This window comes from Haemaphysalis longicornis, unplaced genomic scaffold (assembly GCF_048455015.1).
Source record: "Haemaphysalis longicornis isolate Haplotype H1 unplaced genomic scaffold, Haemaphysalis longicornis Haplotype H1 scaffold_1, whole genome shotgun sequence".
Classification (NCBI taxonomy): Eukaryota; Metazoa; Arthropoda; class Arachnida; order Ixodida; family Ixodidae; genus Haemaphysalis; species Haemaphysalis longicornis.
The window spans coordinates 234,904,684-234,919,780 of record NW_027526203.1 but is presented as its reverse complement, the minus strand read 5'-3'; the positions used below and the strand labels follow the sequence as shown (position 1 = coordinate 234,919,780).

The following is a 15,097-nucleotide window of genomic DNA, read 5'->3' as shown; positions in this document are numbered from 1 at the left end:
GGCCTATTGGCACGGAGTCGGCCTGCTACTGAGTGCCCGTCTTTGTCTGCTGCCAGTTCTTCTTGAATGATGGCGGGAAAGAAAAGCGAGTAGTACTTAAAATCTGCCCTTCTAATCACAAACTACCCAGTGATAGCAGCATTGTTTTCCACCAAAGAAGAATGTGATAAGCTGTAGAAGGTGTTGTCTGAATGGTCTGAAAGCTGCGTGCTGCCTTCTTGGTCAAGTTGAAAAGAGTTGTTGGTCATCAAAAAAGGTACGTTCAAAGGTTGACTAATCCCTGCCCCTTTGTTTTTTATTTCACTGTCTCTCTGTACACCCAAGCAAAATGGCCTGGCCTGGTCCACATACATCACTGTGATGAATTCTTTCCTTGTGCTGTGGTACCTTCGTTCCCTGTACAAAAGTTGAGGGATTTTGTTTGGGATGTCGGGTTTGATAAGAGCAGGAATGGCGAGGGGGAATAGCGGCCCGTCGTTGTGCAGGGCTTTGTGGACGGCCTGCGTAGCTCATGGCCCTGGCTGCCGGCCCCCCTGGCGTGGCTGGTGCGCCACCTGCACGCCACGCTGACTCGCAACGGGGCCTCGGAGGACCCCCGGGCGGGTGTGGTGTGTGCGGACCTGGTGTTCGCTTTCTTCATCTGCCCCGCTGTGGTCAGCCCCGAGCTGCACGGCCTCGTCGACACACACATCACGCCCATCGCACGCTTCAACCTCATGCAGGTTGGCCTCCCCACGGTGTCGGCACATCGTGCTGAGCCACCAACTGGTTGCACGGAAGATTTTCTAGGGTGGGGTACAGTAAAGGGAATTGTTGGTTTGGGGAACTTGTTTGTGGCTTCCCCCTTCTTTTCAACACTCAATGCTTGCTACAGGTGCAAGGGACATGAATGTACGAGGTGCAGATGTTTAAGCTCTGTTACAGTGTGATTGTTTCTGCTTTGCATAAAGTATATCCTTTGTTGGGTATTTTTGCAGGCAGTTTGCGCAGATCAAATTAACTCTGCTGGCTAATACAAGGGTAGAAATGCTTTCAGGGAACTTCAAAATGGGGTTTTTGTCCAGCAGTAATATGCATATGTTTGATGAGCTGTCTGAGAAAGTGTCATGTGGCACTTTAGTGGCACTTGATGTTGCAAAAAGGAAATGAATGTGTGGCATACTGTAAAGATAGCAAATTTCAGTTCTAGCTTTCCACAGACATTTCAGTTCAGTCGTTATACAAGGTACACCCATCACAACGGACCTCTTCATCCGGGAAAAAATGTCTGCCGCACCCAAAGTATGCGGTATCTGAACAGGGAGTTGGGGAAGTGCATGAGCGTAAAGTTGGAACTGTGACCAGTATTGAATACAAATGCGACAGACAATCTAGTCTTTCTATGTGCCTGCAGCACCTCTGCGCAGCATTCACATGGGGAAAAGAATTGCCTAACGCTGTTTTCACAGCTTAGCACTGGCGCTTAAAAAAGGCCTAGCACATGTGGTCGAGTCTATAGAGATGCACACTAACTGAGCAAATAAAACAAGAATGTAATTAGAAGCAATTACTAACCAGCTATAAAAATCAGTCGTGGCCAGCAGAATTAGCCAACAACCCTTCAAACACTTCGTGACGAGGTAGGTTTATTCGAAATTGTTTGTCAAATGATTTGGATCGCTGCTTGACATTCCCCAAGGCTGCTCGCACATTTTTAAAGATTGCATTCTGGTCAGTAAAACTGCTCATATGAAATAATCTGGTAAAAGATGGCTGTAAAACCATCCAGGTTGAGGGCAGGCTTGACCTTCGGGTGTGCCACTTAGCGTATTTGAAAACACGGTTCTTCAGTCTCACCTGAGTCACGTTTTTAGGTGGCGTCTTTTGACCGTCTGCTTAGTCAGGCCCGTACTTCTGGCAATGTTGACTTGTTTTTCAACATGTTCGGCAGTGTTAATTGTGCCTAGTTTATCCCTAGTTTAACCCTGCTGCCGGTCGCACACACACAAAAAAATGGCTGCCAGCACTGGCTTGACTTGGCTACACCTCACCTGCGACTTGTACACCGACAGTGGTACTATACATAGTAGTTTACTCACCACGGGTTCGATTCCCGGCCACGGTGACTACATTTCTGGTGAAGGCAAAAAGCAAAAACGCCCTTGTTTACGAGATTTCGGTGCATGTTAAAGATCCCCAGTAGGTCGGAATTAATCCGGAGCCCTCCACTATGGCGTGCCTAATCACCTGCATTGTGTCGGCACGTTAAACCCTAGAATCAATCAATCAATCACTCAGTCAGTTTACTTGCCAAAATAAACAAAGAAAATGCATAATGGGTGCCGGCACTGCAAAAGTCCGATACTCGCATTCAATCCAAGTAGTTCTCGCTCAGCATAGTGTCCTATAGCCTGGTTCGTTATGAGCGGAGTGGATGGATTCAATTTAAAATGCATGGGGGCCAAACAAACCAACAGAAATGGCCTGTTGTAACCAGAAAGTCTGTTGTTGCTGGATCCGCTGTAAGAGCATGACTGTAATGGGTACCATGCCGGAGGGAAGCTTGACTCAAGCGTCCACTTGAGTTGTCATCACTTCAAGAGTTCCAACTCATGATGCGTGCATTATTCACTGCTCCTTAATTTTGCCTTATAACACCACTTTTGAAGAGAGCATTTATATTTCCATCATCAGATAGACCATGCCTAGAGGGCCATCTTTTTCCAGATAGAGGGCCATCTTTTTTCATGCTAGGGAAAGGTAGTGGAAACAAAAAAAAAAGGAAAAACATTGAGCTTTTGCCTGTTGTTGGTGCATCCAAGTGTAAAAGAATTAGTGGTCAAGACACAGCACCTATGAACTGTGCCTTTTAAATGAGTGAAGCCTGCCATATGACAACTGCTTGGCTTTGGCAGTTTTATCTCTTCCGTTGCGCCCATTGGCATGCTGCATTTGCCATTGAGTCTGCTAACGTTGCAGCGTGAAAGTACTGCTTGGCCACTGTGCGAGTGTCTCAACATTCTCAACAAAGTGCGAGCGTCTCAACATTCCCTGCTGATGGAATAAACGTTGTTTCATTCATTCATTCTGCTGATCCCACCCCCCTGGTACTTGGGGCTCACAGGCCTGTAGGAGAGAGTGACTCCTCGCCTGATGCACCCGCAGGTGGCGCAGATCATCCAAGTGCTGGCGCTGTCGCGCTGGGAGCGGCCAGATTCGCGCCTGGCTGACCTGTACGACCGCTTTCCCCGGGACTGCATCTCCTCATTGCTGGACTCGCTGCTGGGGGATGGAGGCCAGGCTTCGCAGTCTTCTCTGCCCGCCAGCGCCTTGCCCCAGCGGGAAGAACTGGCGCGGGCAGCCTTCTTGGCCACCGAAGGACAGCTGACCTCACTGGTAAGGAGGGCACTTGTGTCTCACTCCGCCTTGTACGGATCGTAAGGCGTGTGATTGGGTGCCTGCGACCAGTATCTCGGCAAGGATGAAGCTTAATTAGGGGGGCACATGGGTCTTCGGGACTGAAAAATTTCCCAAAAAAGCACTTCCTTAGGTATCACTTTTCTCTTGATTTGCAGACTTTTCTCAGAAACTTTCGCACTTCGAACAGTACCTGGTACTTATAAAAGCCATAGAGGCCCAATTTCAACAAAAAATAACATTTTTTCACTAATTCCTTACTTCTCCCAAGTGGTATTGCAGTGAAAGGAAATTCTCGAGAGGTACATCCCAGCATCTAGTGCAGCTATGAATGTCATTTCTTTTGCACTGTGAAGCTGAATGTTTAAACCATCCAATAACGAAAGCAAATTTTGAATTTTGTGTTTCCACATTTCTTTATTAGCATTATTTTTAATTGGTTAGGAGGAGTACTTCAAACCTAGTACAATTAAACCTCGATGTAAAGAACTTCAATGTAACGAAACCCTCGATGTAACGAACCACGGAATTTTTTGTAACTTCAAGTGTATGCACACCATGTACAGGGGTGAGACAGCTGCGCATATTGCACAATTTTGATAAAAATTTGTTATCCTGCGCCAGGCTGCTCCAAAAGCTTGAAAATTGCACCAAACTGCTCCAAATGAGAGCCAAGGCTTTTAACGCTCCCGTCAGTTTCAGTGGGGGGAAATGCGGACGGGCTATTATTGCAGGCTAGTAATAATGGTTCATCTATCTGAAGTGAAATTTAATGCCAAAAGGGAGGGGGATAAATATACCAACGTTACTCAAATAACGATCGTAGTAAACGTGCACATTGGGGATTGAACCCCGCACGGGGCACCTTGAGCAATCTTGGCGACGGTACTGGCGACACCGCGGACCCCGAGCCCCCATACTCTTGCTGTAATCTACCGTGGTTACGAGTTTTAAGGTGAAGGGTAGAAACCACAAACGGTGGCCGTCGGAGCCCAGGTCAAGCTCTGGCGGATGGGCTCCCTGTCTGTTTACCAGGCAGGGAGCTCCGGGACCTCTCTCGGCAACAGGGTAAACCGAGCGAAGAAAGTACCCCCGTTCCCTGCTTTTATACATGCTGTATGGTTTTTTCTAAATTTCCCAAACCCAATTGATCGGCCCCCTAAAAGGGGTCGCACCGAAGTATCCTATCCACCCCTTCCGACGACGACAACAATCCGTAAACCTGATAACTACCCCCATTTCTTGATAATTGAATCTCTTGAACAAGCCAGGCCTATTGCTTCGCAGTCAGTGTTCTTGATTTCGAAGTCTCTGGAAAGTGTTATAGGTGAATCCTATAAAGCTAAGAAACAAAGAACCGGTGAAATCTTGGTCGAGGTACATAGTGAGCAGCAGGCCACAAAACTCTTGAAACAGACCCGTATTGCCGATCTTGACATCAAGGTCACGCCCCACCGCAGCCTCAACAGCTCTCAGGGCGTGATCTCGGAGACAGATCTTGCAAATGAGACAGATGCCGATCTTCTTGAAGGCCTGAGAAGTCAAGGTGTGACGGCAGTCAAGCGCATCACCATTAGAAGAGATGATAAAATAGTACCAACTAAACATATCATCTTGACTTTTTACCGTTCCACTCTTCCTGACCACATCAATGCCGGTTTTATCCGGTGCTCTGTCCGAGTGTACATCCCGAATCCGTGGCGGTGTTTCAAGTGCCAGCGGTTCGGGCATGGTACTAACTCGTGTCGGGGCCAAATAACCTGTGCCAAGTGCGCCCAACATGACCATCCCACGGATAATTGTAGTTCACAACAACTCCTGTGCATTAACTGTCAGGGCCCACATGCGGCGTACTCCAGAAAATGCGAGAAGTTTCAACTTGAGAAGAAAATAATAAACATCAAGGTCACAGAAAACATAACCTTCCCAGAGGCGCGAAAGAGGTTCGCCTCTTTCCCCCTGGGGAGGTACGCCGACGCAGCTCGCCGGGGGGCGGAGCGGCGTCTGGTTTCGGCGGGGACCCAGTATTGCGAGTCGGACTTGGTCCCGCCCCGCCCCCCACGGGGCTGTCTCCGGCAGCCGAAGCCACATCCGCACCGCTCGCTGAGCCAGCAGCGGCTGTGGTGGCAACCACGTCGGTTGGGGATGCCGTTGCATCCACCGCTTCCTCTCCACCGGCCCAAAGCATACCCGAGGGCACGGAGAAGATGGAGATGGATGCACCCGCGGCAGTTCCCACCCCCGCTGCACTGCCTCTGCCACCTGGGGCGCTCCTGACGCCCTAGGCAGTCGCGGCTCCAACGAATGGCACCGGGAAGGGTGCCAAGTTCAAGTCTAGGGTGCCCAGTCCGCTGGGCACCCCCTTGCCTTCAGATGACGACATGGACGTCGAGCCTTTCCGGCATGCACCACAGCGGAAGGAACGGGCTCCGGCTTCCAGGTCAGTAGAGAGGGTCAAGAAACCCCTTCCAAGAGTCCAAGCCCTGAAAGACCCTACATAAATAGTCACACTCAAGTAGCTCTAACACATCATAATGGGAAGACAAAATATCGTTCAATGGAACTGCAGAGGCCTTCTGAATAATCTTGACGACGTGTATGAGATTCTGCATGTCAATCAGCCAAGTTTAATGTGTGTCCAAGAAACACATCTGAATTCCAAACACACGAATTTCTTGAATAGTTACCGGGTATACAGAAAGGACAGGGATGGCTGCACACACTCTTCTGGCGGTGTGGCCATAATCGCCTGGAAATCCTTAGCCTGCCACCCTGTCACTCTGAACACCATCCTTGAGGCTGTAGCAATTCGCACAATAATATTCAATAGGTTGATAACGGTATGCTCCATATACATTCCTCCGGATCTTGCACTTTCGAGCTCTGACTTTGAGGCGCTGGTTGACCAGCTGCCCGAACCATACATCTTAACAGGCGACAACGCTCACAATTCTCTATGGGGCTCTTCTCGTACGGATGCCCGGGGTCGCCTGATAGAGAGGTTTCTTACATCCTCTAGAGCATGCCTTTTCAACAATAATCAGCCTACATACCATAACACAGGACACAACACATACTCATATCTTGACTTGGCTATTGGTTCTGCAGTTCTGCTTTTCTGATGGAGGCGAAAAGCAAAAACGCCCGTGTGTACGAGATTTCGGCGCACGTTAAAGATCCCCAGGTGGTCAAAATTAATCCGGAGCCCTCCACTACGGCGCGCCTCATCGCCTGCGTTGCGTTGGCACGTTAAACCCTACAATCAATCAATCAATCAAATCAGCTCTGCAGTTCTCTTTCCTCTTCTCGAGTGGGGTGTGGGCACTGACCCATATGGCAGTGACCACTTCCCCACCTCACTAACATACATAGGTAAAGGCCCATGCAGTCCACCTTCCCATAATAGGTTCAATGAAGCACGAGCTAACTGGAATACATTTACAGAGACATCCAAACTACACCACACATCCATAGGACACCTACACGTTGAAGAAGCTACCTATCTGCTCACGGCGCACATCCTCGACGCCGCCGAAAAGTCCATTCCCCACGCCTCTGGTGCCCCGCGCAACCAGCGGAGGCCGTGGTGGAATGAGGACTGTAGGCGGGCGCGAGAGGCCCAGAACAAGGCGTGGGGTATCCTCCGTCGGTACCCCACGTCGGGAAACCTCCTCTTGTTCAAACGGGCCAAGGCATTCGGAAGACATGTGCGCCGTGAGGCAAAAAGAGATAGTTGGCGCTCATTCATAACATCTATAGACTCATACACAGACACACGCAAGTGTCCATAAGGTATGGACACGTATACACAAACTCAAAGGACAACAGACACACAGCCTGCCCCTGGTCAGTACAACAGGGGACACAATGGAAGACCAGGCTGACACACTCGCACAACACTTCCAACACGTGTCCAGTTCAGCACACTACACGAACACTTTCCTGAAGTGTAAAGACTAGTGAAAAGAAGTCCCTACATGACAACAACAAATCACAGACTTCTTACAACTCCCTGTTTTCACTACATGAGCTGAGGGCTGCTCTGAGCACGTGTAAACCCTCAGCTCCAGGCCCAGACAACATTACATATACAATGATACAACACCTACACGCAGACACTTGAAGCACTTCTACATCTATATAATAAAATATGGCTTTCGGGGCACATTCCACACTCTTGGAGGGAGGCCATTGTAGTGGCTTTCTTGAAGGAGGGAAAGGACCCGTCGTCCCCCTCAAGTTACCGTCCAATAGCCCTAACGAGCTGCCTGTGCAAGCTCTTCGAGAAGATGATCAATAGCAGGCTCGTGTACTTCTTCGAGTACAATGGTCTTCTTGAGAGCTGCCAGGCAGGCTTTAGGGTGGGTCAATCGACGAACGATCAACTGGTTGCACTTGACTCGTACATCAAGGATGCCTTCGTGCATAACCAGTACTGTTTAACTGTCTTTTTCGACCTCGAGAAGGCCTACGACACCGCTTGGCGTTATGGGATCCTTAGTGACCTCAAGTCATTCGGTGTTTCGGGTAACATGTTGAACACCCTTGTTAGTTATTTATCAGAGAGAACGTTCAGAGTAAGAGTTGGTTGTGCACTTTCAAAGGTTCACGTCCAAGAAAATGGTGTGCCGCAAGGTGGCGTGTTGAGTTGCACTCTCTTCATAGTAAAGATGAACTCTCTTGGAAAGGCATTGCCACCAATAATCTCTTATTCTATGTATGTAGACGACGTGCAAATATCTTTTAAATCATGTAATATGTCAATATGCGAACGTCAAGTCCAGCTTTGTGTCACGAAGCTTTCCAGCTGGGCAGACAAGAATGGGTTTAAATTGAATCCTGCAAAAAGCTCCTGCGTTGTGTTCTCCAGGAAGCGCGGGATCCTTCCGGACCCAGACATTACTCTTAATGGCGTGTCGCTTCCTGTGAACAAGCAGCACAAGTATTTAGGTGTTGTCTTTGACCAGAAACTCACATTCATTCCACACATCAAGGAACTTAAACATAAATGTCTTAAAACAATGAATATTCTGAAGGTTCTCTCCCACCAATCGTATGGTTCCGCCAATGAACTCCTACTACGGCTCTATACTGCTTTGGTTGGGTCTCGTTTAGACTATGGCAGTGTGGTATATGGGTCGGTAACTAAAACAGCGTTGCGAATGCTTGACCCAGTGCTACACTTGGGGCTACGGCTTGCGTCGGGTGCTTTTCGCACTAGCCCTGTCGAGAGTCTGTATGTTGAGTGTAATAAGTGGAGCCTTGAGAACCAACGGACGTACATGGGCTTACTTTATGCTTTTAAAATTTCATCGCTGAATAACCATCCTTTTTATCCTGTCTTTAATGACACATCCACATCTGTGCTTTTTGTAAATCGCCCATCCGTTCCTCTGCCCTTTTCACTTAGAGTGAGAGAGTGAGCCTCGGATCTGAGCGCTTCGTTTTTAGCTGTGTACAGATCATCCTTTTCAGACATTTTACCACCTTGGAAAGTTCGTCCTGTGTCCTCCGACCTTTCTTTTATGAAACTTGACAAAAATCGGGTACCACGAGCTGCAATACTGCAGCACTTTCTGTCTCTGCAGTTTAAATACCCACTTGCAGAATTTTACAGTGACGCGTCTAAAACCTCCACTATGGTCTCCTGCGCTGCTCATGGTCCAAATTTCAGTGCAGCCAGAGCCATGAGCGTCCACACAACAATTTTTTCAGCAGAAGCATATGGAATTTTACTGATTGTACGCACATACTTGAAAATCAAATTCCGAAGTCTCTCATCTACACAGATTCTTTGAGTGTTGTTCGCGCACTGTCATCGCACAAGCCCCCCAAAAACCACATACAGCTGAACCTCGTTATAAGAGACACTGATGTAAGAGACAAATGGGTATAAGAGACACTATTGACCCACATGGTTGGCTGCCCTATCTTTCCCATTAAATTGACCTCTTTTATAACAGACATCGGATGTAGAAGATTGGTTATAAGGGACAAGTCATCCTTGAACTTTAATCAATAATCTCGCTTGTAATAGACATTTTAACTTCAGACGCAGTGCCACCAGTCACTAATTGCAGTTGCTTCCATCCTGGAAGCACAGGTGGACGACAGACGCCTGCAGTCTCTATTTATTATAACTTCAGCAAACACACAGTGGTTCAGTCAGCTATGAAATGACGATGAGAAGCCCTGCCAATGGAAATGCAACTTACAGAAGTGGTTGAAGCTTACTGCCATCCATTGGATGGAGCGCGATCGCACATGCGGGTTCTCCCACTGGCATAGCTCCCAATCAAAAAGCATCGCAGATGTTGAGTCCTGCAAGCATAAGGAATAGCCTGAGCACACAGCGGAAGAAGCTGTGCGCTCCGCCTATTCATCAGGCTTGTGAACTCAACATGTACGATTCATCTTCCCCAAACGAGGAAAGAAAAAAAAGCTTGCAGAATCGGTTGTAAAATATACAGTGCAAATACAGTCATGAAGCAAACAAAGATTCAGAACTGGTTCATAAATTCTGGGGGCCAAACATAAATTAGAATGAATCTTTTGAAACATGCTGTAGCATTCTTTTGAGCTTGTTTTAGTCATAGGGTGCCCACATTGAACTAGGGTCTGATTAGTAAGTGAAAACATGGTACCCTGCTTATAAGAGACATCTCGTATAAGAGACAGAAACTGCTCCCCGGTACGTGTCTCTTATAAAGGGGTTCAACTGTAGTTAATCTTGTATTCAACACTATCATGTCCGTGTATGCGCAGAAGCATCAGCTGGTCCTCTGCTGGGTCCCAGGACACGCTGGGATCGCTGGGAACGAGTTGGCAGACGAGAGGGCCGCTGCTGCTGCACTCAGGAACACTGTAGACATAACAACTGTACCATATACAGACCTCAAGCCACACATAAGACAACACTTGCGTAGAACATGGCAAACACACTGGAGTGAACAGACAGATAACAAGTTACACGTTATAAAACCACGCTTGGGACCATACACCACTGACACACGCAACAGACACACAGAAGTCGCCTTGGGTAGACTGCGGATAGGGCACACCCATGCAACGCACTCGTATCTGCTGACGGGATCTTCTAGACCCCAGTGCAGCAGGTGCGGAGAGGCCCTATCCGTAGTGCACATACTAATCACCATAGGTCGGCGTACTCACTCGTGAGTACACTCATTTGTACTCAAACTCACGAGTGAGTACGATGATGAGTGATCACACACCCAGAAAAAAACAGTGAGTATGATGACGAGTGAGTACAGGGGTAAGTCCACTACTCATGAGTAAAGTACTCATGAGTACACTACTCATGAGTATGAGTACTCATGAGTACAGTATTCATGAGTATGAGTACTCATGAGTTTGAGTACTAATGAATATCAGTACTCATGAGTACACAGTACTCATGAGTACACAGTACTCATGAATACACAGCACTCATGAGTACACAGAAGTCGTGAGTACATAGCACTCATGAGTACAATACTCGTGATTACTGTTTTTGCGAGTGCTTGCACTCTTGAGTATATGCACTCCTGAGTACAGTAGTGCAAACAGTAGTGCAAACAAGAAAACGGACGACAAAAGCTGCCACCCGAAGACACACAGAAAAACGCAGTTTACGGCCACGGCTGCACCGACAACCCCCGAGCTCCCCTGAGCCCGACCCGGCCTGAGAACAAGAGGAGACGCCAGACGCAACGCGAGTGCTTACGTTCCGTTTCGCTTTCTCACATGTACTTGCCTTCGCGCAGTAAGTCGCTCAACGACAGTGCACCGCTTCAGACGTTTTCGTCCTCTGTCCTGATTTATATGTAACCGGTGTTTTTTTTATCAATTAAACAATTTATTTTTTTCTACTTAGTCTTTCATTCGAGCTACGACCTAGCTAACAGTACAGATAAGTTGATTATTCGGGAGTAATACAAATTGAGTACTCATGAGTACAGATTGAGTACTCATGAGTGCAGAATGAGTAGTACTCATGAGTGCAGAATGAGTAGTACTCATGAGTGAAAAATGAGTAGTACTCATGAGTAGTACTCACGAGCAGTAGTACTCATTGAGTACTCATGAGTACAGATTGAGTGCTCATGAGTATAGAGTGAGTACTCATGAGTACAGATTGAGTACGAATACTCGTGAGGACAAATGAGTTTGAGTACAAGTGAGTACGATTACAAATGAGTATTTGATGAGTGAGTACGAGTGATTTTGTAAACAGACGAAGTTTTTGAGTCTGAGTTTGATTGAGTACAGCGTGAATGAAAAAAATTGTGATTGAGTTTGAGTGAGTTCTTTCTGTTTTGCCGACCTATGCTAATCACATGCAAGGCACTTCACACAACACGACACAAACACTTCAGAGAGCTCTACAGACAACATATTCCCCTACATCCATCGTTTTTTCTAGGTGACGATGCCATTGTTTCCGTGAAACGTGTGTTTGAGTATTTGTCAGACGTCAAGTCCTATCACGCATAATGAAATCTGGCCCTATACACCAGCCTTGCTCATTGTCGTTTTGTGATTTTACTTAGTTTTTGCTGACTTTACTTAGTGTTTAAGGTTTCACCCCTCATATATGACTATTGTTTTGGCGCTCTTTGCCCCAGTTGGCCTTGCGCCATAAACATCCAACCATCATCATCATCATTGGGGATTGAAATGGGAGGGCTGGTGGGGTGCGACGACTGTCACCTCGCTGTGCGCAACTTTTGCCGTGGCTCTGCACTTGTGCGTAAAGCCTAGTCAGGGATTACAAAAATAATTTCGGCATTGACATGATAATAAAAGTGCCTTATGATTGCTTAGTTTTTCAATTCGATATTTTCAATGGCCCTCCAAGCTATCTGTGCATTGAGCCTAAGAATTTAAAAATGGTTTGCAAAAAGGTAGTGCAGTTCGTACCTTGTGATACTCTGGTAGAAAAAAACTTTATTGAAAGCCTGTTTCAGTGTTATGTACGTTCAAAACCGATTAAAAAGTGCACTCCGCCTCCCCCGAGTTGCCAAAAATTTGATTTTTTACGCTCCTAAGGTGACATAATACCGTATAATGCGGAATATAGGTCGAGATTTTTTACAGAAAAATTTGCCGAAAAGTCACCCCTCGACCTATATTGCAGTCATTTGGCAGTTGCCATCTGGCGACCGGGCAGCCCATCGTGCCCATCCAAACCCCAAAGGCACCATCGCTACCACCATCAATCGGACGCGACGCCATCTTTGTTTTGTTGCTTCTTTCGCTGTCGGCGAATGTGTGCGTGCTATTTTCTTCTTGCTCAAAATGAGTTTAGGCACTTGGTGCCAGTTCACAGCAGCATTTAAAAGAAAAGTTGGGGGTTTTCCCAAGGCCAATGACGTGTCCGCCTTGCGCCAGTTCGGTATCACCAAAAGAAGTGTTGCTAGCGGCGTTAGCTTAAGGGCCAGCTCTCGGTATGCAACCCTCGGAAGACCTCACTTCATGGGCGCTGCTCTGTGCACCTGTGCTGCTGTACAAAGGGGAAAATTTTGTCCGCTAGCGTCGTGCGATGTCTCTACGAATGGATACCCAAAGATGTTTGCTGACCGCCTGCACAGACTGGCTGTCGCTACGGACTGCACACGAGTGTCCCATGCTTTGCACTCGCTTCATGATGACATGGTCTTGCGAGTGTTTAATAAGTGCTGCATAAGCAATTCCCTGGACTGCACCGAGGACGACCGGCTGTGTGGGCGACAGCGAGCCAGAAGCAGTCGTCCGACGATATTTCAGACAGTTTTAAATGAGTAATCTGAGACGAAACAAGTTATAGTCTCAATAAAACAATGGTTGGTACCTAATTTTTATTTCTTTGCATTTTCCGGCTATAAGGTAAGGGGGTCGACCTATATTCCGCCTCGACCTATATTCCGCATTATACGGTAAATGTCGTTCTTCTGTTCCAAATCAAGGTTCTTCTGCTCCAAAATCGAGATTTCACTGCTCCAAAAACTGCCCCCAAATCTGATTCAGTGTCTCACCCCTGCATGTATTTTCACCCTCTGTGTAACGAAGTCCCGTTTGCCGGAATTTCAATGTAACGAAGTTTCAGGGAGAACTAGGCACGAAATTTAAGTTGTAGAGGTAGATTTGGGGAGACGCAAGCACCGAAATGGGGTCTCAATAAAACGCGAATGGCGACACGGGCTGCCTGATGCCACGGATGTAGCGAGCCACGGAGTCTGTGAGCAAGCCCCTTGCCTACAAACTGCGTGGCGTGCATACACAGCTGGCGCACTGTTTCCGATTCTGTTGAAGCCTAATCGTCTACGCGGGCATCAGCGTGAACGGCATGGAGCGCTTTCTCCCCGCAAAAGCGCATCCCGCAAGCCACAGGTGCGCTGACGCAGCCGCAAAGGCCACCTGCGCGATGCGGGTAGCTCCAGCGACCGCTTCTAACCGTTTGCTGAAATGCAACTCTATGGGCAAACGAGAGGGGCACGGGAGAAAAAAAGCGGATAACGTGGGCGAAATTTTCACGTCATACGCGGCGCTTACGAAAGCGCCCATCAAATATTCTCCGCGGTGGTAAGCCTAATCGCCCCTGGCGGGGCTGCCGCCGCCGCATGCCGCCGCTTTGCCCTACGAGTTCGCTCATGCTTGTTGGGTTTCATCGTTCCAGCAAGCATTTGTGAATCTTTGTAAGCCTTGCGCACGCGCTTTTTTTTTTTTTTTCCACACTCGTGTTCGCGATTGACAGGAAGTGACTCGCGCTGCTCGCAGCAGTGGGAGGAGCCTGACCAATTGGGAGGCGCACACCCTATGGTGGGAGCTTCGAAGCACTCGGGGATGCCGGCTGGCCAGACGATTAGGCTTACCGCCACAAAGGATATTTGATGGGCGCTCTCGTAAGCGGCGCGTATGACGTTTTAGAGTGAAAATTTTGCCCACGTTATCCGCTTTTTTCTCGCATGCCCCTCTCGTTTGCCCCTCAAGTTGCGTTTGAGCGAGCGGTTAGTAGGGGTCGCTGGAGCTACCCGCATCGCGCGGTTGGTCTCCGCGGCTGCGTCAGCGCGCCTGTGACTTGCAGGGCGCGTTTTTGCAGAGAGAAAACGCTCCATGCGGTTCATGCTGATGCCCGCGTAGACGATTAAGCTGCGATAGAAACACAAACAGTGCGGCAGCCGTGTATGCGCGCCACGTTTTTTTTTTTTTTTTTTGCAGCAAAACGTTTCAAGTGATGAACACATTATAACCGCGAATTTCAATGTAACGAAATTTCAATGCAACGAAGTAAATTACGAATTTTACCGACTTCGTTACATCGAGGTTTAACTGTGGTTAGAATTGATGTAAACTTGTATGCGATTGCAAAAAAGAAAAACTGCTTCCCATATTTTATTCTCTACAACTTCTGGTATCTATCCATGTCTTGCTGGTAATTTTTTGGTGAGTTGTTTTTCCCTATTGTTCTCACGAACAATCAAGGAAGATTTTTATAAACTCAGAAACTAATTACCTCACATCAAAACTAATTAGATATTTGAAATCATCTAAAAAAACTGAACAAACCCGTGAAGTTTCATCAAATTACCCGCCGCGGTGGCTCAGTGGCTAAGGCGTTGCGCTGCTGAGCACGAAGTCGCGGGTTCGATTCCCGGCCGTGGCGGCCGCTTTTCTGATGGAGGCGAAAAGCAAGAACGCCCGTGGGTACGAGATTTCGGCG

General features: G+C 47.7%; 1 protein-coding gene across 1 annotated transcript in view; it reads left to right on the top strand.

Moving 5' to 3' along the window:
• The window catches only part of Gapvd1 (GTPase activating protein and VPS9 domains 1), a 100,599-nt gene that overhangs the window by 16,404 nt on the left and 69,098 nt on the right, over nucleotides 1-15,097 (top strand). Inside the window, exons 4-5 of the mRNA XM_077674635.1 lie at nucleotides 486-722; nucleotides 3,145-3,375. Coding sequence (XP_077530761.1) covers nucleotides 486-722; nucleotides 3,145-3,375 — 468 coding nt within the window. The remainder of the gene's footprint in view (nucleotides 1-485; nucleotides 723-3,144; nucleotides 3,376-15,097) is intronic.